Source organism: Pituophis catenifer, unplaced genomic scaffold, assembly GCF_029215685.1.
Source record: "Pituophis catenifer annectens isolate HBS135680 unplaced genomic scaffold, rPitCat1.0.hap2 SCAF_4, whole genome shotgun sequence".
Taxonomy (NCBI): Eukaryota; Metazoa; Chordata; class Lepidosauria; order Squamata; family Colubridae; genus Pituophis; species Pituophis catenifer.
Window position 1 is genome coordinate 27,370,825 of NW_027256884.1, and position 26,355 is coordinate 27,397,179.

A 26,355-nucleotide genomic window follows, 5' to 3' on the forward strand; every position below is an offset into this window, starting at 1 on the left:
TACCTTATTCAACCAATTAAGCCAAATGTTTCCATGCAAAAAGTATTGGGGGCAGGGGGAAAGAAATATATGCAGAATTCTTTAAGATGTGTAGGCAGCCTAGTCAAACCAGTTCTTATTACCTTAAGATTTTTTTAACCTTAAGGTTAAAAAAGTTTTTAGCTTTAAGTATTTTAAAGGCTGCATCTTTTTTTTTAAAAAAATTTATATGCCACCTTTCTCTGGAGACTCAGGGCGGCTTACAATGCGTTAAGCAATAGCCTTCATACTTTTGTATATTTATACAAAGTCAGCTTATTGCCCCCACAATCTGGGTCCTCATTTTACCTACCTTAGAAAGGATGGAAGGCTGAGTCAACCTTGAGCCTGGTGAGATTTGAACTTGCAGTAATTGCAGGCAGCTGGTATTAATAACAGTGCTTTAGTCTGCTGTGCCACCAGGGCTCTACTTGGCTTCCTATTTGGCTTCCTACTTGGATATTAGATGGCACTCTTGCTCTTTTTTCTTTTTCTCTTTTCTTTTTTCTTGAGGACTATATTTATCTTTTCTGGAAAATGGAGAATAAATGAATGTTAATATCACTGGGAGAAGTCGTGCTAAATATTCCAAATAATCAGCAGCTATCCACTGAGTGATTTCTTTGTCCTAAAGACATTATGAGAATATGGTTAAAGTGCAGACTAGTTATGCTATAGCATTAAAACGTTTAACAGGAAAAGTATTTTTGGAAAACAAACTGAACTCCATCTGGGATCAACATGCCAGCTACTTTGGGGTCACTACTATGCTATCCAAAAATTTGACACAGTTCCCTAATAAAAACAAGGAAGTTTTATATTCTGAATGAAGCATCTATTACAAACTTAGCAACTTTAAGATGTGCAGCCTTCAACTCCCAGAATTCCCCAGCCAATATGAATTGAAGTCCACACATCTTAAAGCTGCTGAGGTTGAGAAACATGGATTTATTGAGTCAGCTTTTAAATAACTGTTTGGGTTCCTTAAATTTATCTTCTTCCTGGAAGTTTTTGTCCCATTTCAGTGGTGGGATTCAGCCTGTTTACACCGGTTCAAGCGAACCAGTTGTTAAATTACCCACCCATCCCCCTCTATCAAAGTGGATCCTGGGCGCTGCGCTGCAATGGAGAAACTGGCAACGGAGCGGCCAGCATGAGGGAAGGAGAAAGCCCTCCTCCTTCCTTCGTGCTGGCCACTCTGTTGCCCGTTTCTCCATTGAGCACAGCGCCCAGGTTCCAGTTTGATAGCAAAGGATGTGTAATTTAACAACTGGTTCGCCCAGGGTCAGGTTGACCATCGTGGGAGGCTCGTCCCGCATGTGCAGCGGAGCTGGAGGATGGGGATGGGCCATGCTTCCCACAACAGCCAACCTGACCCTGGGCGAACCAGTTGTTAAATTATTTGAATCCCACCACTGTTTCATTTGTATTTGTAAAAAAAAGTAAAAAAAATAGTCTTCCTCCAATTTCTTTAATCAAGAAACTGAAAGTATTAGATTGGAACTCGCATCATTTCCATCTGAAAGGGGAATAAGAATGTCAGCCCAGCATATTTGAAGAGCATCAGGGAGGATGTTCAAGGAGGTAGTTTAGACTGTCTTTGATTGTTCTGGAAATGGTACTTTGTATTCTCTTTACTGTTTATTATCGTAGTTAATATTGTCAGGCATGAAGAATCAGGACCACATGTTAAGTTCCAGTTAAGAAGGCTTATTTTTCACACCTGTACACAAGAACCTAGTCAACTAATTGTCAGCACTGAACTGGCACTAAATAAGAGTTAACGTAGTTTGAGGTGGGCTGGACTTGGATTGCCTCTTGGATCGAGAACTTTGTTCACATCTAGTTAGCACCATTTCTATTCCCATAAATTTTGGTATTTGGTAACTTTTGGTAGTTAACTTGGGGTTCTTTCCCCCCAAAAAATATTTATGAATGTAATTAAAAGAAAAATAGTATTCTAATTAATGTGCAAATTATTTCTTTTCCAGTTTGCTATTCGAAATAGATTTAAACATCGCAGCAAACAATTTCCCAAGAGAGAACACTGGTTGGACTGGGCTACTGAAAAGTATGATGTAAGTTGTATTATTGGCCTATATTGAATTGTATTATATGCTACTATAACAACAACTGCTTTGCTTTAGGTTTTACTTTTTGGATTGACCTGTTTTCATTAAGTGATTGCTATCATTGTGCCATTGCCAAATGTCTAATTTTATGACACACACATACACAGCAGCCTTAAAAATTTGCTTGTAACTTCAAAAAGATAAACATGACAGCAGATATAATTTAAAAACAATAGGTGTGAAACCCCCAAACTTCAGAAATTTTAACAAGTAAGATCAGAATAAAAGTTAAAGCGTCCTCTGTATCATTAGGGCAGTTAGATTTAATATCAGTTTACTTTGAAAACACGCATAAGAATAGTAATAACAAATGAACAAATAAATAATGCTTTAATATTTTTTCAATAAGTCAATAGGCTGACTAGGTTGATTAAAATAAAAGCAGTTTACCCAGTTGTAGATATCTACTGTATTTATCAGAATAAAAATGTGGGTCTAATTAGTTTAACTTTCAGATTAACTTTTGGACAAATCTGTTTTTTTTTAAAAAACAGCATTCTGTTCTTTGTAGAGATCATGCATGTCTTTTGTTTATATCAGGCAATGTACTATTCATTCTCAGTTACGCAATTTTGAGATGTAAAAATAATCCCTGCATTGCTTCATCAATTATGTAATTATGACTCACCTACGTTTCAATTACAGGCATAAAAATAAAGCTTAATCCAATTTTGGTTGTATTTACACAATATGGTTGTAGAATTTATTTATTTTCTGAGTTTGATAAATTAACCAAATGGGGGTGGATTTACAAACATGGTTTACAAGCCAACTTGAGATAAGCAAACATAACACTTAGGATCTTGTGCAAATAAGCACTTAATAGAGGCAGTATTGTTACAATTACAAGTAAGGTGTCTTATAATTAACTAATACCTACTAAGTCAACACTGATGCTGAGGAAAAATACTGGTTTTGATTACTGAAATAATGTCTATCCGTCAGAATCAGCTTATTTTAGCTTCCATGAATTTACTTATTTCCTCTTGACAGCAAATCAAACAGATGACAATATCCACTAAGCAGAAGTACTTCTTTTCCTGAAGGAAAGTGTCAAGTAGATCCTGGCTGATTACATGACTGCAGAGGTGCTGCATTGGCCATAACCTCAGGAGCTGGGCATCAGTACCATTTGTTTAGTATTGCTGTAGCTTTGAATGGTCACTGAATGAATGGTTGTTAACCAAGAACTACCTCTATAGTGTAGTCTTTATTTTGAGGGGGTGGGAGAAACACCCCACCTTTATAATATGGTTATGAATAAAGTCCTCTTCCATACCTACTGCTATTCTTCATCATATTTTCTTTATCTCTTGGTACCTCTCAATAGATTAGATGCATAGCTGATGCTTATTTCAATCTGTATATGGAGATTGGCCTCATTTTGCAGAATTTAAATATTTAATATTTGATACATTAACAAATGCAAATGAATAAGGAAGATACCTATTTAACATTTCTTGTTTTGTTCTTTTGTTATAGAAACGGCTTATTACTGAAGTGAAGATGGTCTTGAAAGTTTTGTTCTTATACATTCCTCTTCCAATGTTTTGGGCCCTTTTTGATCAGCAGGTAAGTTGTGAGAAAAAATTGTTATTCTTCCTCTGCATATGATCATGCAGTGCTTGCTAGAATTATACATTAGGATTTAGTATTGGATATAGACTTTAAAAACTCTATGTCAACAGTTTTATTACAGTGGAATAAAATACATAAAACATAATCCAATGTGATTGTATATTAGAGATGGTATACCTCATTCTTCAGTTAAGTCTTTTTATTGTGTTAATAAAAATTGCATCCATCTTTCCATACTTCCCATCATCCTACAGTATTCCCTTTTGAAAAGAGTACCTTATACAAAGCGCAAAAAAATAGGTATAAAGTAGTCCCTAGTGCCACGTAACGGGGTGAGCTCCCGTTACTTGTCCCAGCTTCCGCCAACCTAGCAGTTCGAAAGCACGTAAAAAATGCAAGTAGAAAAATAGGGACCACCTTTGGTGGGAAGGTAACAGCGTTCCGTGTGCCTTTGGCATTTAGTCATGCCAGCTACATGCCACGGAGACGTCTTTGGACAGCGCTGGCTCTTCGGCTTTGAAACGAAGATGAGCACCGCCCCCTAGAGAATGACTAGCACATATGTGCAAGGGGAACCTTTACCTTTAGTAAGCAAAAACAAAATTAAGAACAAGTTAGAAGACAAAATCTAACTAAAGACTATTCAGTCTATGTCTTGGTACGTTTGCAAACCATTGTCACTTCCACTGGGACCATGCCTTACTGCTTCACACAGTACCTTTTTGTTCTTTAAAATTCTTACCTGTATCGTTTTGAGGATATCATCAACTCTATCCAACCATGACTTCCTCTTCCTCTTGATCCATTACCCTTCCTTCATATATTTGCTTTGTAATTCAATCCTCATCCGTTATCTCCATATGATCAAAGCATCTCAAAGTATTTATTTCATTTTGGTCATTCCCTTTAGTATTCAATTCATATTTCATTCATTCCCTTTTCATTCTGGATCCTATATTTTGGGTTTTATCAAAGCTTCTTATGCGACATTCAATTTACTTTTATATTTTCATGACATATTCACCTATCACTTCCAGATAACAATGTGGGCTCTTAATCTTTTTTCCTTCTACCACTGACTTGTGTAACAGCAATGTAAATATTGTTAATATAGTGCTATTTAATGTTTAATTAGGATTTTTGCTTGTACTTTTTGTTCTGAAGGGATCTCGATGGACATTGCAAGCCACAACTATGGATGGAAATTTTGTAAGTTCTTTCTTACTCATGAACCCTCAATCAAATTCTAACTGAGTCTTTATTATGTATTTTTACCTAAAAGCAAGGGTGAAATGCTCCCAGTTCGGACCGAATCGCCCGATCCGGTAGCGATGGAGGTGGGTGGTTCAGAGAACCGGTAGCAAAAATCCCTGCCCCCCCCCATGCCCAGCTGAGCCACACGATCATCAGAGGCTTTTTTTCTTTTAAATGGCTCTGACGATCCAAGCTGAGTTGCGTTGATCGGGATCAAGGCAACTCAGCTGGGATCGTCAGAGCCATTTAAAAGAAAAAAGTTTTTTTCTTTTAAATGCCTCTGACGATCCAAGCTCTGACAATCCCAGCTGAGTTGCCTGATCAGCAACTTTTAAAAAACCCTCTGACGATCAGGCAACTCAGCTGGGATCGTCAGAGCCTTTTGAAAGCATTTTTTACAACCTCTTCGCCGAAGAGGTTGTAGAAAAAATGGTTTTAAAACTAAAAAGAAAAAAAAATGGCCACGCCCACCCAGTCACATTACCCCACCACCACCAAGCCACGCCCACAGAACCGGTAGTAATAAATTTTAGATTTCACCACTGCCTAAAAGTTATCTGTAGCTTCTCACCCAGCAAGTGATAAGTATTCAATTGATAGATATCCATGTATATTACCCTTGCTAGATTAAAGCAGTGATATTTAAATTAAATTAAATTAAATCAAATTATTAAATTAAGTTTTTATGAGTTTTTATAAGTGAAATGCATCCATTTCTTTTTTTCTTTCCTTTTAGGGTTCTATTCAGATTCAGCCAGACCAGATGCAGGTACAGCAAGATGGATTTTTTATACTTTTTTGGAGGGTTGAGCTATTTTCAAATATCATTTTAGTTTTTCCTGAACATTATTAATTTTCTTATTTTTTTTCTCCTATAACAGACTGTAAACCCAATTCTCATTGTAATCATGGTCCCCATTGTAGATGCTGTCATTTACCCTTTAATTAAAAAGTGTCGCTTAAATTTCACGTAAGTAAATATGGACTTTTAAAAATTGTAAGTAGAAAATTGTATCAAATTCTAATGCATGAAATTTAACAGTATCCTGAAGTGATGGTAATATGAACGACTTGGGTTACTTTACAAATCAAAGTATAAAGAAGATATAACTAGTAAAAAAATACTTTTATATGAAAAATAACTACCATTCTTCTAATGGTACAAACAGAACTAAGCAGTAGATAAAAAAAGAAGCATCATTCAACATAATTTTCATGAATAATTAAAGCACTGTAACTTTATAAAGAAACAATCTTAATTTAATAGTATTTTGCAGGTGAGAAGAATATAAGATGTGCTCAATGTACCCATGTGAGAAAGCTTGTTCCTGTTAATATCAATATTTGTATCAACTTTTTTATATAACAAATTGATTGTGCTAGAATCTGTTAAACATAAGTGAATATTGCACCTCAAAATTATTTGTCCTGTGTCAAATGATAATATTAAGTTAGGTATCTTGCTAAATTTCTTTCAGTATTCAGTTATTAAGTCTGTGTTGGTCTAATAGTGGATAAAGAAAAAAACATGTATTGATTCAAAATGATTTGACTCTAATTCATCTAATTTGGCTTTGATCTCAGGAGTTAATACAATTGTATTCCAACTTGTTTGAAAGGCACCAGTTTTGCAAAATGACATTTTAGATTACATATGTATTCCTCAACATTGCAACATACTTTACTGCAGGTTTTGAGGAATGGCATCAAGACCCAACAACAGTGGAAATATGTTTTTAGGGAGATAAGATATATGCATCACTACTTATTGTGACAGTAGACATATTAGGGCACTGATGGCGACCTGACACATGTCACATGCCATGATGTTTTGGGTGACATACCAGCATTCACCAATACCCAAAAACAGCTATTCTCCAAAGAACCCCTGTTCTCACAGAATTTTTTGTGGAATGGAGGCCGCATGAGAATGGGGTGTGCTCTTAAGGCAAGTTAAAAATTGGAGTTTAGTAAATGTTCAGAAAAGAAAACATGAAAATCAAAATAATGTAATAAAAACATGAACAGAATGCTGGCAAGGAAAAGCATTACATGGTTAATTTCTACAAAAGGGAAAGTTAACAAAGATGAAATCTGGCAATGGTTTATAACTGGAACATTAAAAAAAGAAACTGAAGACTTCATTTTGGCTGCAAAAGAGCAAGCTGTTAGAACCAATGCAAGCAAGGTTAGGATTGAAAAAATCATCAAACGATTCAAAGTGCAGATTATGCAAAGAAGCATAAGAAATGGTTGACCATATACTCAACTCAGACAAGAAGATTGTAGAAATTGATTATAAGTAATGACATAACACACTCACTCAAACGATTCACTGGAACATCTTAAAATATTAACATGTATCACTAATGAAAAACTGTTGGGAATACATCGTTGAAAAAGTAATTGAAACTGAGTAGATTAAAATATTATGGGATTTTTTGAATACAGACTGATGAAATCTAGGCTCATAACACATAAAATCTAGGCTCTAGCGATATAACTCTGGTGGAAAAGATAAAAGTGTGAATAATTGATGTGGGGATACTATCCAGGGGATAATATAATAAATGACAAAGGGTTGAGGAGACCACAAAATATCAAGATCTGAAAATCAAAATTGAACTATTATGGCACAAACCAGCCATTACTGGCACACTGGATGCCATATCAAAAAATCATATTAGAAAATCTGCACATTGATATAATTTCCATCTGTTAACTGCTTGATCCACATATCTACTATGTTGAGAAGAACTTGATGTGTATGAAGACCAACATCAGCTAAAGAACAGGCAGCTGTGTCTTCACATTGTTCTGAATAATAGTAATAATTCTTAGGTCTTTGATTAAGGCTTGAATTAAATTTCCACCAGTCTGTAAAAATAACCATGGATTACCTACACATAGTCTGCCTATTTCAAGTGCTTGGGAAAGATTTGATAGGTGGACAAAAATGCCAAATGCAGCCAACATATGCTGACTGTATGACTAACCATCATCATCATCAATTTTGCTTTTAAAACTAATTTGGAAAGATTTGCTTTGGTTTGCTAAAAGTTTAGAATCAATTAGGAGATATTTTTTCTCAATAGTGGTTGAATGAAAAGGAGAATTTAAAGAAGATGTAAATTAGTTATGTATTATGGCGTATTCTTTTTACTGTAATAATTCGAAGCCCATAATTATTTTTATTTTAATAATGTTGTTTTAATGTTTGCAGTATTTATTTTAAAGTGTTCCTGAATAGCTCCTTGTCCTTTGTTCTATTCCAGGCCTCTGAGAAAGATGACGGTTGGCATGTTACTGGCAGCTTTGGCTTTTGTTGTTGCTGCTGTGGTACAAGTTGAAATTGATGTAAGTAAAAATAGAGTCAAATTCTGTCCAGGGGTGTTTTTAATTATAAGACTTAAACTTTTGAAGTGGTGGGCATTGTCTATTCATGAATCTCTTAAGCGATTTAGAATCCTGATTTTACATTATATGGGAAGGGGAAGTGCTATATAGAATAGTTTTTAGTTAACTGCCCTGTTTAGCAAATGTTCAAAGTTACAAAAGCATTGAAGACGTGACTTTATGACCAGTCCTAGAACATAGCAATCATTGTGGCATCTCCACAGTCACGTGATCACAATTCAGGCACTATGCAATTGGTGTACATTGACCATTGTCACTGTATCCTGTAGTCGTATAGTCTCCATTTGCAACTTCACAACCAGATTCTGACAAGCAAAGTCAATGAAGATGCTGGCATTAAAATTGAAGATCATGGTCATATGATGTTTTGCTTAATGCCCATATTGCTTAGCAATGGAGTTGCTTGTCCCAATTATGATTATTAAGTGAGGATCACCGGTATATGTTTCTTATACAGGGGGATAGATATCATTTAAAGATACTGTGCAATCAAATGGCTTAGATCAGGGGTATCAAACTGGTGGCCCGTGGGCCGAATGCATCACATGCAGGCCACGCCCACATCAGCTCCACAAATGGAAAAAATGTCATGAAATGGCAATGTGACGCGGCGAGTTTGACACCCGTGGCTTAGTTAAAAGGATCTTGACTTGATATTCTTTACATCAGAATTTTTCCTGGAAGAGATTCCCCCCTCCCCCGTCCATTGCAGAGAGGGTGCATTTATTTTATTAAAAAAAAATTTCTGCCAGGGATTATAAGGCTCCCTAAGTCTCTTAAGGAGAGATATTCATCCCTTTGGTCACTATGGTATAGCAGGAAGGGCAAATTCGTCAGCTAAACTTCAGAAGCCCCACCAAACTGGACTGAGGCTTTTTCATTATTATTATTTTTTAACAAACAGGTTTCATGGCCTGAAAAAGTTTGAAAATCTATGGTTCAGATTAGGCCTAAGTCTTTGACAAAGGTTTATTTTTGAAAAGTGGAGAGAGACTGGAGAGACAAAGAATTGGTGTGAGTATTAAGAAACAGGAGGAATTTAGTGCTTCCCTGTCATTTGCACTCTAGCTATGTTTAAGACAAAAGTAAGGAAAGATTTGTTTTATTGATGATTTTTTAAAAAAATCAGTCTTGCAGATGAGTAACATAATATTGGTTGGTGCATCTGCTCCATTGTCTTGCAAAATTACATCCAGAAGACTTCCCCAGTCCTTCTCCTCAGACTAGTGGTCCCAGTGAGCACAGAGAAAGATGCTGGGGCCGCCCACAGCTGTAGGTTGCTACCTCTGTTTTAGACCGTGACTTTCATAGGAAGTTTCCTTCAAAATTGGATGGGGGGATTGTGTAATAACAATGTAAACTGCCATTAATAATGCACAAAGGCACATTTTGTGGATGTGAATATACGTTACTAGTTCTGAAGATACTTTCAAGGTGGCATAATAGCACTTTCTGTTTGTTACTGTCTACCACAGAAAACTCTTCCAGTCTTTCCTTCAGAAAACCAATTTCAAGTCAAAATAATAAATCTGGGAGACACTAAAGCAAATATTGCTACTGCTGGAGAGAGCATTTCCTTGAGTCCATTTAATGCGGTATGTTTTAGGATTTCATTTTAAATTTTATTCCAGTTTCAAAACAAATGCATTTTAATGAGATAAAATTTCTCAGCATTAATTAGAAATTAGTGAATATACTATTAGTCAAAATACAGTTTGGGAATACATCTTCTCATGCATAGACCACTGTCAAGTATTTGCAAGCCATTGGCACATGTGTCATATAGACACCAGTGGAGGCAGAGAGTGTCTCCACCCCTATGTGGAAAAGAGGGGCTTACCCTGAGTATAAAACCCCCTCCAACCTTTTCCATCTCTCTCTCTCCATCTCTCTCTTTTCATGTTTGTTCCTCATGAGACTTGAACTCTGTTGTACATAGTTAATATGATTTATCATATGAATAAATACATTTAAGACATTTATTTATGCATCTGCCTCTGAACTCTTCTATGCTCCTGGGTGTTTCTACGATCCCAATTCCACAACCACGATTTCCTACATTGCATACCATCATAAATAAAAAAGAACGATTTCTGTTTTAATACTAACAATTTCTGAAATCTCTTTTTGTCTATAGAGATTCTCAGTCATCCAGGTCATGGTTGTCCCAAAGGTGCTTTTTCAAGAGGCAACTGGACTTTCTGGTTTTTCTTTGAAGACGTTTCGCTTCTCATGCAAGAAGCTTCTTCGGCTTCTTGGATGAGAAGCAAAACGTCTTCAAAGAAAAACCAGAAAGTCCAGTTGCCTCTTGAAAAAGCACCTTTGGGACATTATCCCGATTGAGATGTGTTTACCATGCCTAAACTTGCCTGTTTCTAAATTGGAACTTGGCATGAAAATTAGTATCTTTTGGAGCCTATAAACAATTTCTCATCAATATTGAAATCAGTATTTATAACTATTGTACTGCTTTGTACTATTGTACTTCTTATATAGAACGAAATTTAGAATTAATAATTTTTAGAACAACACCACTCTGTTTTCCCATTCATATTACCCTCTTTTAGTAATTAGTCATGTATGGTGCTTTATGAAGTGGCTCCACTTTAAGTTTCTTACAAAGTTATAAAGTTATAATTTCTCTCATGCCCTGATGTAAGGCACCTCAAGGCAGCATTTTCTATGTTTTCTTTGTCTTCGATACAGTCATCCATAGTTGGATGAGCCCTATTTGTATACATCCTAGGAAAGCAAGCAGAGGATTTCACCTCTTATCAGCATCACACATCACAGAAGGGAAATGAAGCCAGTTATTCAGAAGTTAAATTTCATGTGCACAGCTGAAATGATTGGGAAGATAAAACGTTAGAAGGAAATTAATATCAGTAAAAATCTGATCATATTTCAACAATTTTAATTGACTAAATGCAGGATTTTTTTGACTAGGTATCAAAACCATAAAATAGAAAATATAATTAATATTATTATTAATTGGCAGATATGAAAACTATTCAGTTACATGAAAGCGATGCCAGTTGTTTTATTGTTTTTTATTTTTATTTACAGACGGAATATATCACATATGAAATGAAGACATCAAACAATATTGACATATCATATCCAAATGGCTCTCTAATAAAAAGCTTGATTAATATGGAGAAACAACGCCACACTCTTGTAATAAAAAATAAGCCTAAAATTGAAGCACATCTGGTAAATTTATTTAAAGATTATTTGTTCTGTTTAAATCATTTATTATCTATTAAATATTAGCACTAAATGTATGAGCTACAATATGTGTAAATGTGATAGAGGCTATAATAGGACTGTTGCTGTTGAATATACGCAGAGTTTGGGCATAGGGATAGTATGTAAATAATTACAATAATTAAATAAAAAACTCTATCCAGATGAATTAAACAACAACAAAAGCAGAATAAGTTTGATAAAAGATCACAAAAGAACCATATTTAAAATAAGGTTTCATGTTGTCTAAGTAATAGCTTAATTCTTCTGCTTTTCCATTTGTGGGAATTTGTATTTAGCATGATACACTGAAACATAAAGAGTGTATTCATAGGAAGAAGAATGCCAATGTTATATGGAAATTAGTGTTGATTATGGTATATCAGGGGAAGCATACATGTTGAATGCAGTAGGGTGGGATATTTAAGTAAGCAGTAAAGCATGAAGAGATAAGGTCAAGAATGAATGTATGAATATAGATCAAATTTTAAAAAATCAACAGAAAAGAAAGGTATTAAGGTGATCTGATCCAATGGAGAGAATGAATGAGCGAATCATAACACAAAAATCTGAAGAGACTGATTGAGCCTAGATAAAAGGAAATATCAGAAAAGTTGTGGCTAGATGGAATCAAAAAGAGAAGATTGCACCCAGATTGACAATAGCTGAATGCTGGAAATCAGTTTCCACAACATTTGGTAAATAGTTAAATGAAGTATTATATAAGATACATATGGAAAAGTTAATATATCAAAAATGTGTTGAAAAATACACAGGACTATTTTAATATTATACATAGTATTCTTTTATGAACTTTATTAATAAAGATAAGGTTAAAAATGGAATAAAAATATAATAGCAATATGAGGGGAATGCAGATGAAATGGTGGCAAGATAAATTTGCAGAAGCAGAAAAGTGTGGATATATTTTAATGTCAGCATAAATTAGATTTCACTAGATATTTCCTTTTATCTCCTGCTTACATGAATGGTATGTGTTTATGTATTTTAAAACCTGGAACAAGTATGCATATTGTGTGCCTTATTATTCCTATAATCTCATGACTTTATAGTAGTGAAAGTTAATCAGTCTCTTTTCTATATCAGGGTTGGGACTGGCTTGAAATCCTGACTGACAGGACTTTGTTCTGACCTTAATTGTGGTTAAAATGAAGTTTAATATACATAGTTAAGATTGATTGATGTATTCATGCAGTGCACTTCAGAAAACAATACAAAAAGTTCAGGGGTTGAAAGCACTGTACAAGAATACATCAATCCAAACTAACAACCGTTGTATTTGTTTGATTTAGTCATTATCTGTATACAACATTTAAATATTAGTGGTATTCAGATATAAGTATGTTTGTGAGCAAAAATCATGAAAGTGCCTATGGTGTAAAGAAACTGTTTACATAACTGTTCTGTGTGGATTTTATTACCATTATTCAAGCTATTTCTCCCTCTTAGTCTATAGATGGCATCACGGAAAAACCAGAACAAGGCAATAATATGATCAGGTAATAAAAATTAATTGTGTGGATTTATATTTTATTGTGGTTAATGTTTAATTTTATTAAGCTACATGATAAGAGCCTGGAACTAAATATTGTGGCAGAGATTAGTTGCTTTGACAGTGAAGACAGTCTTGGTAGGATCTATTATCTAGGTGTGATGATACACCGCAAACCACAAGTTTGTCTCCAGGTCTCTCTTACACAGAAACCCACACTAGACTCCATTGTAATAGCCTGCCACCTGCAAAAACAAGACAAGAGAAGTTGAGATATCATGTACTGTATGTAGAGGACCTCTTGATTGTTTGTGGGAGAGGGTGGACGGAGTGCTGTACTATTTTAAGGCAATGGAACTGAAAATTTTTAGATTTACTGTAGTCTAAATTATAACACCTTTAGCTGTATAACTAAATTTTGTATCTTGTCACAGAATTTTTGGAGTAAGAAAGCTTTGTCTATAGTATTACTCTAAACACTTGAAAATCTCTGTTAATAATATTTAAGAATGTAATGTCAATACAGGTAGTCCTCGACTTACAACAGTTCATTTAGTGCCTGTTCAAAGTTACAGCAGCACTTAAAAATCTGACTTACGACCGTTTTTCAGTTATGACCTTTGCAGCATCCCCATGATTATGTGATCAAAATTCAGATGCTTGACAACTGGGTCATATTTATGATCGTTGCTGTGTCCTCAGGTTATGTGATCCCCTTTTTTGATCTTCTGACAAGCAAAGTCAATGGGGAAGCCAGATTCACTTAGCATCCATGTTACTAACTTATCAACTGCAGTGATTCATTTAACAACTGAGGCATGAAAGCTGGTAAAGTGGGGCAAAACTCACTTTTTTATTTTTTTTTATTTATCAAATATTTATACCGCTCCCTCTCACTTAACAGATGTCTCATTTAACAACAGAAATGTTGGGCTCAATTGTGGTGTAAGTTGAGGACTACCTGTATTAAGGAAATACCAGTTAATGATAATAAATGGCTAAAATGCCTTTCAATTTTTTTAATGCAACTTTTTAACTTTTTAAAGATTTATAAACAGTTTGGATTCAACCATTAATATCACTATGGGTGATGTGGTCTTTGGAGAGGTGAATTCCTCAATCACTAACTACACTCCTTTTCTAAGTGGATCGTAAGTATTCTTTAACATTACGATAGAGCAGCTTTCCTCCAACTGGTGCTGTTAGATGTGTTGGGACTTCAGTTCTCAAAACTTACAATTGCAATCGCAATATTTCTGAAGGGTATCAGTATGGGAAAGTATGCTGGTAAGATGGAATTGATAGAAAGTGAAAATTAGTCCATAAAAACATTAGGTACAATTAATGTATACATCTCACAGAATAGACTAGTAAGTTTACCTGTAATAAAGCTTATAATTTAAGCTATGATCTACTGGTTGATTGACAACTTTGCTGAAGAGTTCATGTCTCATCTTTCTTATCTACACTGGATTCCAAAATTGTACTTAGCCTTTGGGGAAGAAAATGACATCTTAGGAGTGTAACCTTTGATTTAGATCAAGGTCTCTAGGCATTCTGGGTTAACATAGTGGCAATTCCACCAAGAAATGATGGCTGCCATTTTTCCTATCTTGGCCTGAAACATTTCAGTGTGCATCACATATGAGTAGGTAAAATTGCTATGACTGTCACAGGTGGCAAAAAATGGTTTAAGAAATAGAAGAAAGCAAATATGAAAATGATGAATAATGAAACTAATGAACCTTTGAGAAATAAGTTCGAGGACAGTCAAAAGTGGGAAGGGAAAAGAAAAAAAAAAAGTAGCAATGGAGGGCGACAAGAACTCCTTTTAAACTTTCTTATCTATGCCCATTACATCATAGGTGAAGTGGTGAACATTGGTGAACATTGAATATCAACCATAGATTTTACCAATATTAATTGTTGAATTTTAAAAGTTTGCAAAACACACTTGGACTTCTAAAGTAGAACAATAATTTAAATCAATGATGTAGTTTTACATGAGCAAGATAACATTTGAGTTGAAATAAAAAGGAGTTATTCTAGTTGATTTTGAGAGGAAAACATTTCATGGAAAGAGCGAAACAAATGATGCCTGTTACTTTGTTAATGGAAGATTTGAGAAGAATCCTAGATATAGGCTTACCAACATCTTCACTTTGGTAAAATACTGAAAGCAACAGCTGAATTTCAAAGACAGTTAGGAAAAGTTATTAGGTGTTCATTGGATCCTGGTTTGTAGACTATTATTGCCTGCTTGGGATCTTTTGGCAGCAGACGGCTTGTTTTCTGCCTGTTCAACCAGCCTGTTTTGTAAATTGCATGCTCTTTCTGTGATTATGTAAAAGAGCTTGGCAAGTTTCTGTTTCTAATTAGGCACTTGGAAGAATGTTGTGCTGCTTGATTACAGGTAGCAGGAACATGTAATGACATGTTGGGAATTGTCGCAAACTATCTTAAAAAGTGCCTGCTACATCAGAGGTGGGTTTCAGCAGGTACTGACCAGTTCTGGAGAACCGGTAGCAGAAATTTTGAGTAGTTTGGAGAACCAGTAAATATCACCTCTGACTGGCCTTGCCCTCATCTATTCTCTGCCTCCCGAGTCCCAGCTGATTGGGAGGAAATGGGGATTTTGCAGTGACCTTCCCCTGGATTGGGGAGGGAATGGAGATTTTAAAGTGTCCTTCCCCTGGAGTGGGGTGGGAACGGAGATTTTACAGTATCCTTCCCCTGCCACGCCCACCAAGCCATGCCATGCCCAGCAAGCCACACCCACAGAACTGGTAGTAAAAAAAATTGAAACCCACCACTGTGCTACACCTATTTTACGATCAGGAATTAAAGTTTGCAAACCTACTTTGGGCTGATGCTCATAATATGAATAGGGTTTCTTTACATTTATTTTTGACATTCTTTCCAAAATTTGGGTATTTTTTTTTTAAAAAGTTATGTTTAGAAATTATGTTATCAGTACCTAATATTTCTTATTGCTTTTTCCAGAAAAAATATTACTGCTAAAATTGGTAATAAAGAGTGTACAGTTCCATCCATGCCATTTGGTTATGGCAGTGCTTACACTATTATAGTCACAGGGGTAAGTTCTAAACTTTGTGCCTAAATTAACAAAATATTTACTACATAGCCAGTCAAAGATTTAAACCCCTATAATAAGGTCTTAGTTGAATTTTTAGCATTGTCATCTTATTTTAATGATTGTTACACTATCACAGGTGTCAAATAAAAGAGGAGCAAAGGACTAAAGTTTATTTATTTAATTATTTATTTTGTCAAGCATGTATAAGATAACAGATATTAAGTATAAACATGATTATGAATACCTGAAATGGATACGAATATATAGGCAGATGTGTTTTCATGAAAGTTTTGTTGTGGTTAATAATGGAAAATACAGGCAATGTAAATAAGGAGTGGGTTTTTATAATACAAAAACTTTTGGTCATCACCTGAAAATGGTGCCCCTAATAGTGTGATCAAAACCTTGCCATTTTTTAATATTGATTCTGGCCATTATCTTGATGTTTTTGACTCACTCCCCGATAACAGTCAGAAATCTCTCCATAGGTTTGTAAGAGAACATGTTGCTCAGATACTATCTTGTTTTGGGGTTGTATTCTTTTTTTATATTATGATTTGTGATCTGCCCAAAGAAATTGTGTGATATTCATAATTAATTAATTAATTTGAAGAATTTTTTTAAATATGGAAAACAAACTGTTCATTTTTTATGATTTTCTGGGTTCTATATTGTCAGATGTAAATGCCTTATTCTCTAATGTGTAAATAATGTATATATGGAACATCAGGGGTTAACTTATTACTTGAGCTTTAATGTATTCATATTTTACCACTCCCATTCCTGGCTCCGCCCCTTGTATATAAAAGGAGCCATCCTCCCCATTTTCCTTGCTTCTATCTTGAATATTCAGCGAATATAGAATGCCTATTATGATTAAAGAGAATTATATTTAAACCTATAACTTCTATTATCTTTATTGAGTCTGATCCTGAAAATATTGCAACAAGCTGGTAGCAGAGGATGGTTAATTGACTCAATAAGTAATTAAAAATGTCCAAGAAAGATAGGCCCAACACCAGGGCCTACAGCAAAGAAATAGAAACTGATCAAGAGATGATCAACGAATCCACTAATGCGATTTCGAGAGAATCCGAAGAATACACCACTGAAGAAGAAGAACTGATGAGTGAAAATAACGACCAGGAAGAAATCGAGATAGAAAATAACGAACTCAGGTCAGAAATATTAAAAATACTAAAAAGCCAAAAGAATGATGAAAGCCTCATCGCGGACCTCCAGGAGATGCTGAGGAACAGCGGAGCAGCGAGAGAGAAAAACGTCATTAAAGAAAAACCCAAAGATCAAAAAACTGTGAGTGAAATGACTACTGAGAAAATAGTTGTAAAAAAGAAAAGATGTGACCCCGCGCGAAATTTTGAACGGCAGCCATCTTGGTTTCAACGAACTTCAAAAGAGAGTGAAGCAGAGCCAATCAAAACGCTCAGTTCAAAATTTCTGGCGCGAAAAACGCTATCAGACGAAGAAAGTGAAAAAGAAGTCCCAAACTCTTCAGATGAACCAAAATCAGAAAGTGAAGACGATTTAACAAAGTCTCAAGTAAAGTCAGCAATGAAAACGCTTTTTGCTGCTTTTGGGCCAAGATTGAAAATCTCCAAGACATCGACGAAGAAGCAAGAAATCAAACCGACAACTCAAGACCTGCACGCTCCCATCCTGACTTCGAAAACGACGACACCCGAGCCCAGAGAGCCATGCCGATTCCGTCCTACACCGCAGACAGAATCGAGTGCCAGCACACACAAGAGAAAGAAAAGAACCGCCGCCATCACCAAAGCCCCAAAAACCGAGCCAGAGACCGACTCATCTGAAGAGGAGCGGATCGAGAGAGCTGAAATGGAGAGAACCTTCCACAACGGCGCCAAAGAAGAAATGAGCAACGCGCATGTGCAAAACTACGTAGACGGCCCCGAAAGACTTGAACTGGCCAGAGAACCGCGCAGACTCGTTACAAGCATCCCAATGCCGTTCTGTAATTTCCTGCACTTGAGAGACCACGGACTGCCTCAGGTTGTAAGTAATGGACAAAATAATGTGGGGAACTTACCCAGTGACTTCCCAAAACTTAGAGTTGATGGCATTAATTTACAAGAGTGGTACCAACAGCTTCAGGTTATTTTTATGAAAGAAAATTTACTATTCTTTATAACTAGTCCTCCAAGAAGACCTTGGACTTTAAAAATAGACTGTTTACATCATAGAGCATTTTTCATAATAATTTCTAGCGTGTCTCCTGCAATGTATCATAGCATCAAACCAAACCTAACTGTATCAGAAATAATTCAATGCATGTTTAATCTATTCCACAGCGATAGCGTAGCCACAACCACAAGAATGTCTAAGGATTTCTTTTCTTCTAGAGTGAAACCAGGGGTTTCTATAAGTGAACATTTGATAAATCTAAACAAAATAAGAGCTGAGCTGCAATTGAGGGGGGAAGTGATTTCAGATCAAACTATGAAAAGTGTTATTATCAATTCACTTGATCCATCATGGGATAGCTTTATGTCACACTTAGATACCATTAATTTGGGATATTTATCAATAGAAAGTCTATCTAACAAATTGATAGCAGAAGACAATTCAAGAAAAAATCGTTCCAGTAACCAAACAGAACACAAATCTTTTAGGAAAGTAGTCTTTCAAGATAAATATAATGAAGCCTTTAGATGCCACAATTGTGGATCCAGGGAACACAGTAGAAGAGACTGTCACAAAGTCCCAAGGGAGAGACATAGGCCAGAATATAGGAGCAAATACAATTACAGACAATCTTCCACAGATAGACACAAATATAGAAGTCCACCAAACTACAGAGAAAGTAGAGGGGGTAGAGAAAATTCAAAAGAGAGAAAATCTGGGTCACTAAATGGGCTAAATAAACAAGACAGCACCAAAACACAACAAGATGAGAACAATAATTGGCTTATTGATTCTGGTGCAACAAATCACACCACTAATAACAAAAGTATATTATCTTCATTTACAGAAGATAAGTTTGTGATAAAGGTAGCTAATCAAGAAAAGGTTCAAGTATTAGGCAGAGGAAATGTGACCTTGCCTGGTTTAGGGAAAATAGAGGGGGTATTATTAATCCCAGAAATACCTCACAACATACTAAGTGCTATAAAACTAAGCAGAGAATCTGACATCAATATAGTTTTCTCAAAGGGGAAAGCAACTATAGAAAAGAACAAAACAAATGTAGGCACTGTGATGATAAAAGGGGGTCTACCCTATCTGATAACCAAAGAAAGATGGTTACATAACATTGATTCAAATATGGAAGATTGTATTGAAGCAGATGATGAAAATGTCAGTAACAGTGACAATGATGAATGTAAATTAACTCATGATAACAAAAATACACACAATGAGAAGAAACCAAAAATAGGTAAACCAATTCATGATGAGTGTGCTCATATCTTACATAGGAAGTTAGGACATGCTAGCTTTCCTGTAGTACAAAAAATGACTGAACACGCAGAAGGTGTAAAAATAAAAAATTGTGAAAATTATTTAGAATGCTCAGTATGTAAATCCACCAAACTAAAAACCAGTCCTAGACCAAAAAAATCTAACAGATCAACTAACAATATTTTTGATTTGGTACATATGGACTTAGTTGGTCCATTAACTCCATCAATTACCTATAGAAAACGTTACTTCCTAACAATAGTGGATGATTACAGTCGCTATGGTTTTGTTTACACATTAAAGCACAAGGATGAAACCTTTCAGAAATTTAAGGAATTCTACAAACGCATAGAAACACAACATAATATCAGAATAAAACAAATTATGACAGATAGGGGATGTGAATTCATGTCTAAAGAATTCTCCCAATGGTTAAAGGATAGAGGGATGCTACATTTCACGTCCAATCCATTTTCTGCCTTTCAAAATGGGATTGCAGAGAGAAAGAACTCCACACTACAAACCATGATTAGATGCACATTAGAGGATGCTGGTTTAGGCAAACAATTTTGGTCAGAAGCCTTACATTATTCAAATTACACTCAAAATAGAACATGGTCCAGTATTGTGAATAAGACACCATATGAGGTGATGTACAATAGAAAACCTAAATTAGCACACATGCACATATTTGGAGTTACTGCAGACGTGCACATACCTAAACAATTGAGGAGAAAGGGAGAAAACGTATCCAGGAGATTAAGATTCATGGGATACGAAACTGGAACCAAAGGGTACAGATTCATCGATAATAATAACAAATTTATAGTATCCAGAACAGCTGTGTTTCATGAGCAGGCCAATTGGTCTAAGTTGCACCTTAATGAAATTTTTCCTAATAAAAGCAAAGATAATATATCTTGCGAGGAAGGAACAACAGAAAATCAAAATATTAACAAAAGTAAGAACAAAACCAAAACTTGGACAAATAGTCAGCATAAAATAAAGACAGACACATTAACAAAAAAGGAAGCCAGATATTTGCATGACAACCATAGCAAACCTGAAAGAAATATTAGAAATAATAGAAACCAAATACCAAATAAATACAAAGATTATATTATGCATATGGATGGAGAACAAATAACACCTAATACATATGAGGAAGTATTGAAACTTCCCCGTGAAGAAAGAGAAAAATGGGAACTAGCTATGGAAAAAGAAATGAAAAGTTTACAAGGATTAAATGTATTCACACCTGCGATCGCACCTAAGGATAAAACAATTATAGGTACCAGGTGGATTTATAAAATTAAGAATTTAGAAGGAGGTAATACCTTATACAAGGCCAGACTAGTTGCACAAGGTTATGCACAAAAATATCCAGAAGACTATACTGACACATATTCACCCACAGTGAGAACAGAGAGTGTCAAAACAGCTCTTGTAGTAGCATCTGCACTCAATCTAGACGTGTTTCAATATGACATACAGACTGCATACTTACATGCAAAATTAGATAAGGAAATATATGTAAGAGCACCACACAGTCAATACACTAATAAGAACGAAATTTGGTTACTAAATAAGAGTCTGTACGGATTGAAGCAATCTGGCAAAAGATGGTACGATTGCTTGGTAAAAGTACTAAAGACCATGGATTTCAACGCCACCACTGCTGATAACTGTTTCTTTGTAAAAAAGAGTAATGATCATATTGAATTTGTATTAATTTATGTGGATGACATTTTATATATTGGAAAGCATAAAGAGAGCAGGGAAATCTTTGTAAATAAGTTAAACGAACACTTCTCATTGAAATCACTAGGTAGAGTGAATAAATACCTTGGTGTACAAATTAACAAAACAAAAAGGGGATTCAAACTTACTCAAAAAGATAAAATCATTGAACTCCTAAACAAATGTAACTTAAATAATGCCAAAACATGTGACACACCTATGCAAACTGATTTTCTTAGAAACAATGATGAATCTTCCCCTGAGTTTAAAGACAACACATTTTACAGATCAGTTATAGGTTCACTCCTTTATATATCTAATTGGACTAGGCCAGATATTGCATTACCTCTCAATTTATTGTCAAGATATGTTAGCAAACCAACCTTGTATCATTGGGAAGCTGTCAAAAGAATTTTAAGATATCTGAAAAGTACATTAGATTTTTGTTTAATATTGGAACCCAATAATGACAAAGAACCAAAAATTACTTGTTATGCTGATGCAGATTGGGCTGGTGATACATCATGCAGAAAGAGTACCTCTGGTTATGTTTTTCTATTGAACGATTGTCCAGTTTACTGGTATACTGGTAAACAAGAACTGGTAGCCACCTCTACCACAGAAGCAGAATATGTTTGCTTGTCTAAAGCTGCAAATAACCTTGTATGGTTCAATGATTTGATCATAGATGTTTGGAAGAAACCTACTTTACCATTTATTATGCATGAAGATAATAAAGCGGCCATTGAAATTTCTAGATCCGATGCAATTGGACAAAGGTCCAGGCATATTGATATAAAATTTAAGCACGTGAGACAACTATCTCAAGACGGATTCATCAAAGCAATACATTGTGATACTTCTGAACAATTAGCTGACATATTAACAAAACCCTTACCTTCTAAACAACACAAATATTTAACTTCTAAATTATATGTATTATATTGTCCTGAATCTGAATGTAACTGGTGTTGTATAACGAACCGGCATTTAGAGGGGGATTTGTCAGATGTAAATGCCTTATTCTCTAATGTGTAAATAATGTATATATGGAACATCAGGGGTTAACTTATTACTTGAGCTTTAATGTATTCATATTTTACCACTCCCATTCCTGGCTCCGCCCCTTGTATATAAAAGGAGCCATCCTCCCCATTTTCCTTGCTTCTATCTTGAATATTCAGCGAATATAGAATGCCTATTATGATTAAAGAGAATTATATTTAAACCTATAACTTCTATTATCTTTATTGAGTCTGATCCTGAAAATATTGCAACATATATGACTTGACACAGGGAATATGAGATTATTATATAATCTTGAAGTGGCGACAGATTTCCCCCTCCATGCTGCACCTTTAAAATGGGAAGGTTTGCTTAGTTTGAGTGACAATATGATTATGGAGATAGATGAGTTTTTCTATCCTATTCTTCTTTTATGGAAGGAAAGGAGGTTAGGTTCAGTTCAAGACTGCCTACCTTTCAGATAAGTATGATACAATGACAATAAAAGAAATTAATTTTGGTATCTTTTTCCTTATTTTAGGAAAAGGTACTATATGAATATGAATATATTTTGCTTTCTTTCAGTGTACTGAAAAGCAACTAAACATTAAATACATTGAAGATATTCAAGCCAACACAATCAGTATGGCCTGGCAAATCCCCCAGTATTTCATTATTACTTGTGCTGAAGTTGTCTTCTCAGTGACTGGACTCGAATTTTCATATTCACAGGTAACTCACTTGGCTTTACAACCGTCCTGCTGTTGGACTGTGGAGTGCTGTTGACAACATAAGGCATATTATCAGAAAAAAATGAATGTAGGGTTTGGTTTGTCATGAGAGAAACCTCAGCTCAATCACAACAACCCATTTCAAAATGGTTTCCTCAGAACAGGCCATCTTGAGATGGTTGAGTTTTGTTTACAATGAAGATCTCAGGACCATGTTGATACTGAAGTACTTTGCAAATCCTTAAAACTAAATATGCCTTACTAGATTTTGAAACAAGGTTTGAAACTATTGAATTGTATATCTTATTTCTGTAGGCGCCTACCAACATGAAGTCTGTGTTGCAAGCTGGCTGGCTACTGACTGTGGCCTTTGGCAATATCATTGTTCTTATTATAGCTGGTGCTTCAAAACTCGATGAACAGGTAAATTATTAACCAAAACAAAACTTTGACAAACTTTGGTAATCAACAAAGAATACAGAATTAATCTCCATAATTTATTAGTTTTAGTGCTTGGTTTTAAGATATGCATGCATTGTTGTTACCTGCGGTATATTTGAATTGGTCTGGAAACTTATTCAATAAACTACTTTACTTATTAATAAAATACAGTAAAAGGAAATATATTGCATAAAATCAATAAAACAAAACCACAAATAGCATTAAGAACATAAAAAAAAATCTTAAATCCTAGAAAAAATGTTTTCATCTAGGACTAAAAAGAGTCATGTTGACTGTGGTTGGACTTCCTTGGGATGGGTATCTCAAAATACCTATCAAAGAAGACCTCCTAGTTGTTACATGTGAGATCCAGAAGGAAGAGACTTTTTTTTAAAAAAATGATAAGCTATGAATAAGGTATGGGAGTTCTTCTCTTAGCATATGAGAATCTCACGTATGAAAACTTTACCGTTCAACCCATTGAACTGAATTGGTCCTGAAAACAAATAAGAAATCATAGTAGACTAACATATTAGACTAACATATTATGAATATAACTTCTGAGACTTTTTTATTTTTAAAAAATAGGTCTACAAGTTATTTTTTTAGACCTGTTTTGCAATAGATTTCTAGACTGTTTTAAAGAGAATCTCATATACAGTGAAGAACTCGAGTAATCAAAATGAGAGATTATGACAGCATGGACCACTGCAGGTAGACAGTCTCCTTCTAGATAGTGTCATTAAATGAAGCTGGCAAGTGATGATCTTTTTATATTAAAATATTCTATTTGCAAAAATGAACATTAAAAAAAAAAAACTAAGCCTAATTGCTCTACCATTGGGGAAAGCTGTAGACAGGACATATCTCTAGGCAAGCGATTCCCTATCTTAATTAAAAGACTAATGGTACAATCCTAGGCATGATTGCTGAAAATTCCATCAATTCCCAAGGAACTAAAGTTGAAGTCTTTTCCAAATGATACTTTTCCCTCTACTGCCCAGTAAATTTTAATCCCTTTAAAAATGTCATCACGTGCATGCCAAAGTTGTCCAAAAGAATATATGTATTGTTTGCCTTAACTGTATGTTCTAATTGAACCTTATTTCATAGGATGATCATGGTTTAGGACGGGGTGTCAAACTCGATTTCATTGAGGGCCGCATCAAGATTGTGTTTGACATTGGGAGGGATGGGTGTGGCCAAGGTGAGCATGGCCAGCTTGATGTCACTCATGTTGGGGGCACTTATGGTGGCCAGAGCGCTCTGCCAGCAAAAACAAGCTTCCAAGCTCCATTTTCAGCCTCCTGCAACCCTCTGCCAGTGAAAACTGAGCTCGGGAGGGCCGTGCATGGCCCTCGCAAGCTCCGTTTCCAGCTACCATGACCTCCTACAACCCTCTGCCAAGGAAAACAGAGCTCTCTTCGCTGGCAGAGGCACGGTGGGCCGCTCCTTTGCTGTTTCCAGGTTGGCCCCATGGGCCAGATCTAAGCACCGTTTCCAGATCCGGCCCGTGGGCCTTGAGTTTGACACCCCTGGTTTAGGGGAATCACGTTCTCCTGATGTTAATGCTCTAGCATTACCTGAAGCCTAAGGCAGAATGTCCAATGTTGAGAGATGTCATTGAATGATCAGAAGCTGAGAATTGTTACTGGGTCAGAATTTCCCCAAATCTGACTCATACCAGGTAGCCTGCAGGCTGTAGTGTAAATATCATGGACTGAAGATCAGTGCTATTGCTGCTGAGTGAGAAATTGAAAACCTCTTAATATCTAGAAATGATTAACATGTTGTAGGTGAACTTCACAAGTCTAGTGCCATCTGAATGGTGTAAAATGAATCGTGCAATGTGATATCATCCCCCAGCTATGTGATTGTAAGGTACTGAAGGACATTGTACATGCATACAACTAGTGGTGCTTTAGATATAACAACGAAAGAAAAGTATGGAAAATTTCTACTAAAGTGTAGAAAATGGAAAGGATTTCTAGTGTGATCCAAATATGAAACACCATTTTATTTTTCCATATTAGTACTATTCCTGCAAGTACCTTAGAATTCAAATTCTTACTTGTACCATTTTGATTCAATTGAGGTTATTCTGAAGCCTAAAAAACACTAATTTTCGCCTCAGAGAGAAGATAAGACCGTTCTGTTCTCTAAACCAATGTAGACATGCTTATTCATTAGCAAGACTATAATGTGCAAAAATCCTGTTTATGTAGTTTTCTTTTTTTTCTCTTTTTTCACAGTGGGCAGAATATATTCTCTTTGCAGCATTGTTGTTTGCAGTTACTATAATTTTTGCTATTATGGCCTATTTTTACACCTATGTGGATCCAGCTGAGGTTGAAGCACAGTTTGCAGAAGAAGAGGAGAAGAAGAAAGAAAAAGATCAACTGGAAAAAGAGAAACAGATATATGAAAATGAAGTTGAATCTGAGCTACAAACTACGATGTGAAAATATGTTTGAAATCAGAATAAGAATTCATAAGGGACATGCTGGATAAGCTGTCTTATTGAACAGGAAAGAGTAAAGAGTACCATAAAATGAACACCCATGCCTGTGGCTGAAGATTAAGAAATCAGTTCTCCTGTGAAGAACAGAGATTTTCATTTTCTTAGTCAGCAGAAGGCTGCACTTAGATAAAATCTGAATCTAGTTGCACTTGGCCATTGTGGAAAGACATTCAGAGTATTATTTTTATACAGAACTACTTTAATTTTATATGGAAGAAAGTAAA

The 26,355-nt window shown here is 35.4% G+C and overlaps 1 protein-coding gene across 1 annotated transcript in view; it reads left to right on the forward strand.

Annotated features, from left to right (window-relative positions):
* SLC15A1 (solute carrier family 15 member 1) overlaps positions 1-26,072 on the forward strand; it is a 45,720-nt gene extending 19,648 nt beyond the window's left edge. The window contains exons 10-23 of the mRNA XM_070943206.1: positions 2,010-2,096; positions 3,633-3,722; positions 4,893-4,937; positions 5,719-5,751; positions 5,864-5,952; positions 8,258-8,339; positions 9,875-9,994; positions 11,466-11,612; positions 13,116-13,165; positions 14,205-14,309; positions 16,162-16,255; positions 23,024-23,170; positions 23,485-23,592; positions 25,863-26,072. Coding sequence (XP_070799307.1) covers positions 2,010-2,096; positions 3,633-3,722; positions 4,893-4,937; positions 5,719-5,751; positions 5,864-5,952; positions 8,258-8,339; positions 9,875-9,994; positions 11,466-11,612; positions 13,116-13,165; positions 14,205-14,309; positions 16,162-16,255; positions 23,024-23,170; positions 23,485-23,592; positions 25,863-26,072 — 1,407 coding nt within the window. The remainder of the gene's footprint in view (positions 1-2,009; positions 2,097-3,632; positions 3,723-4,892; positions 4,938-5,718; positions 5,752-5,863; positions 5,953-8,257; positions 8,340-9,874; positions 9,995-11,465; positions 11,613-13,115; positions 13,166-14,204; positions 14,310-16,161; positions 16,256-23,023; positions 23,171-23,484; positions 23,593-25,862) is intronic.
* The last annotated feature ends 283 nt before the right edge of the window (positions 26,073-26,355 follow it).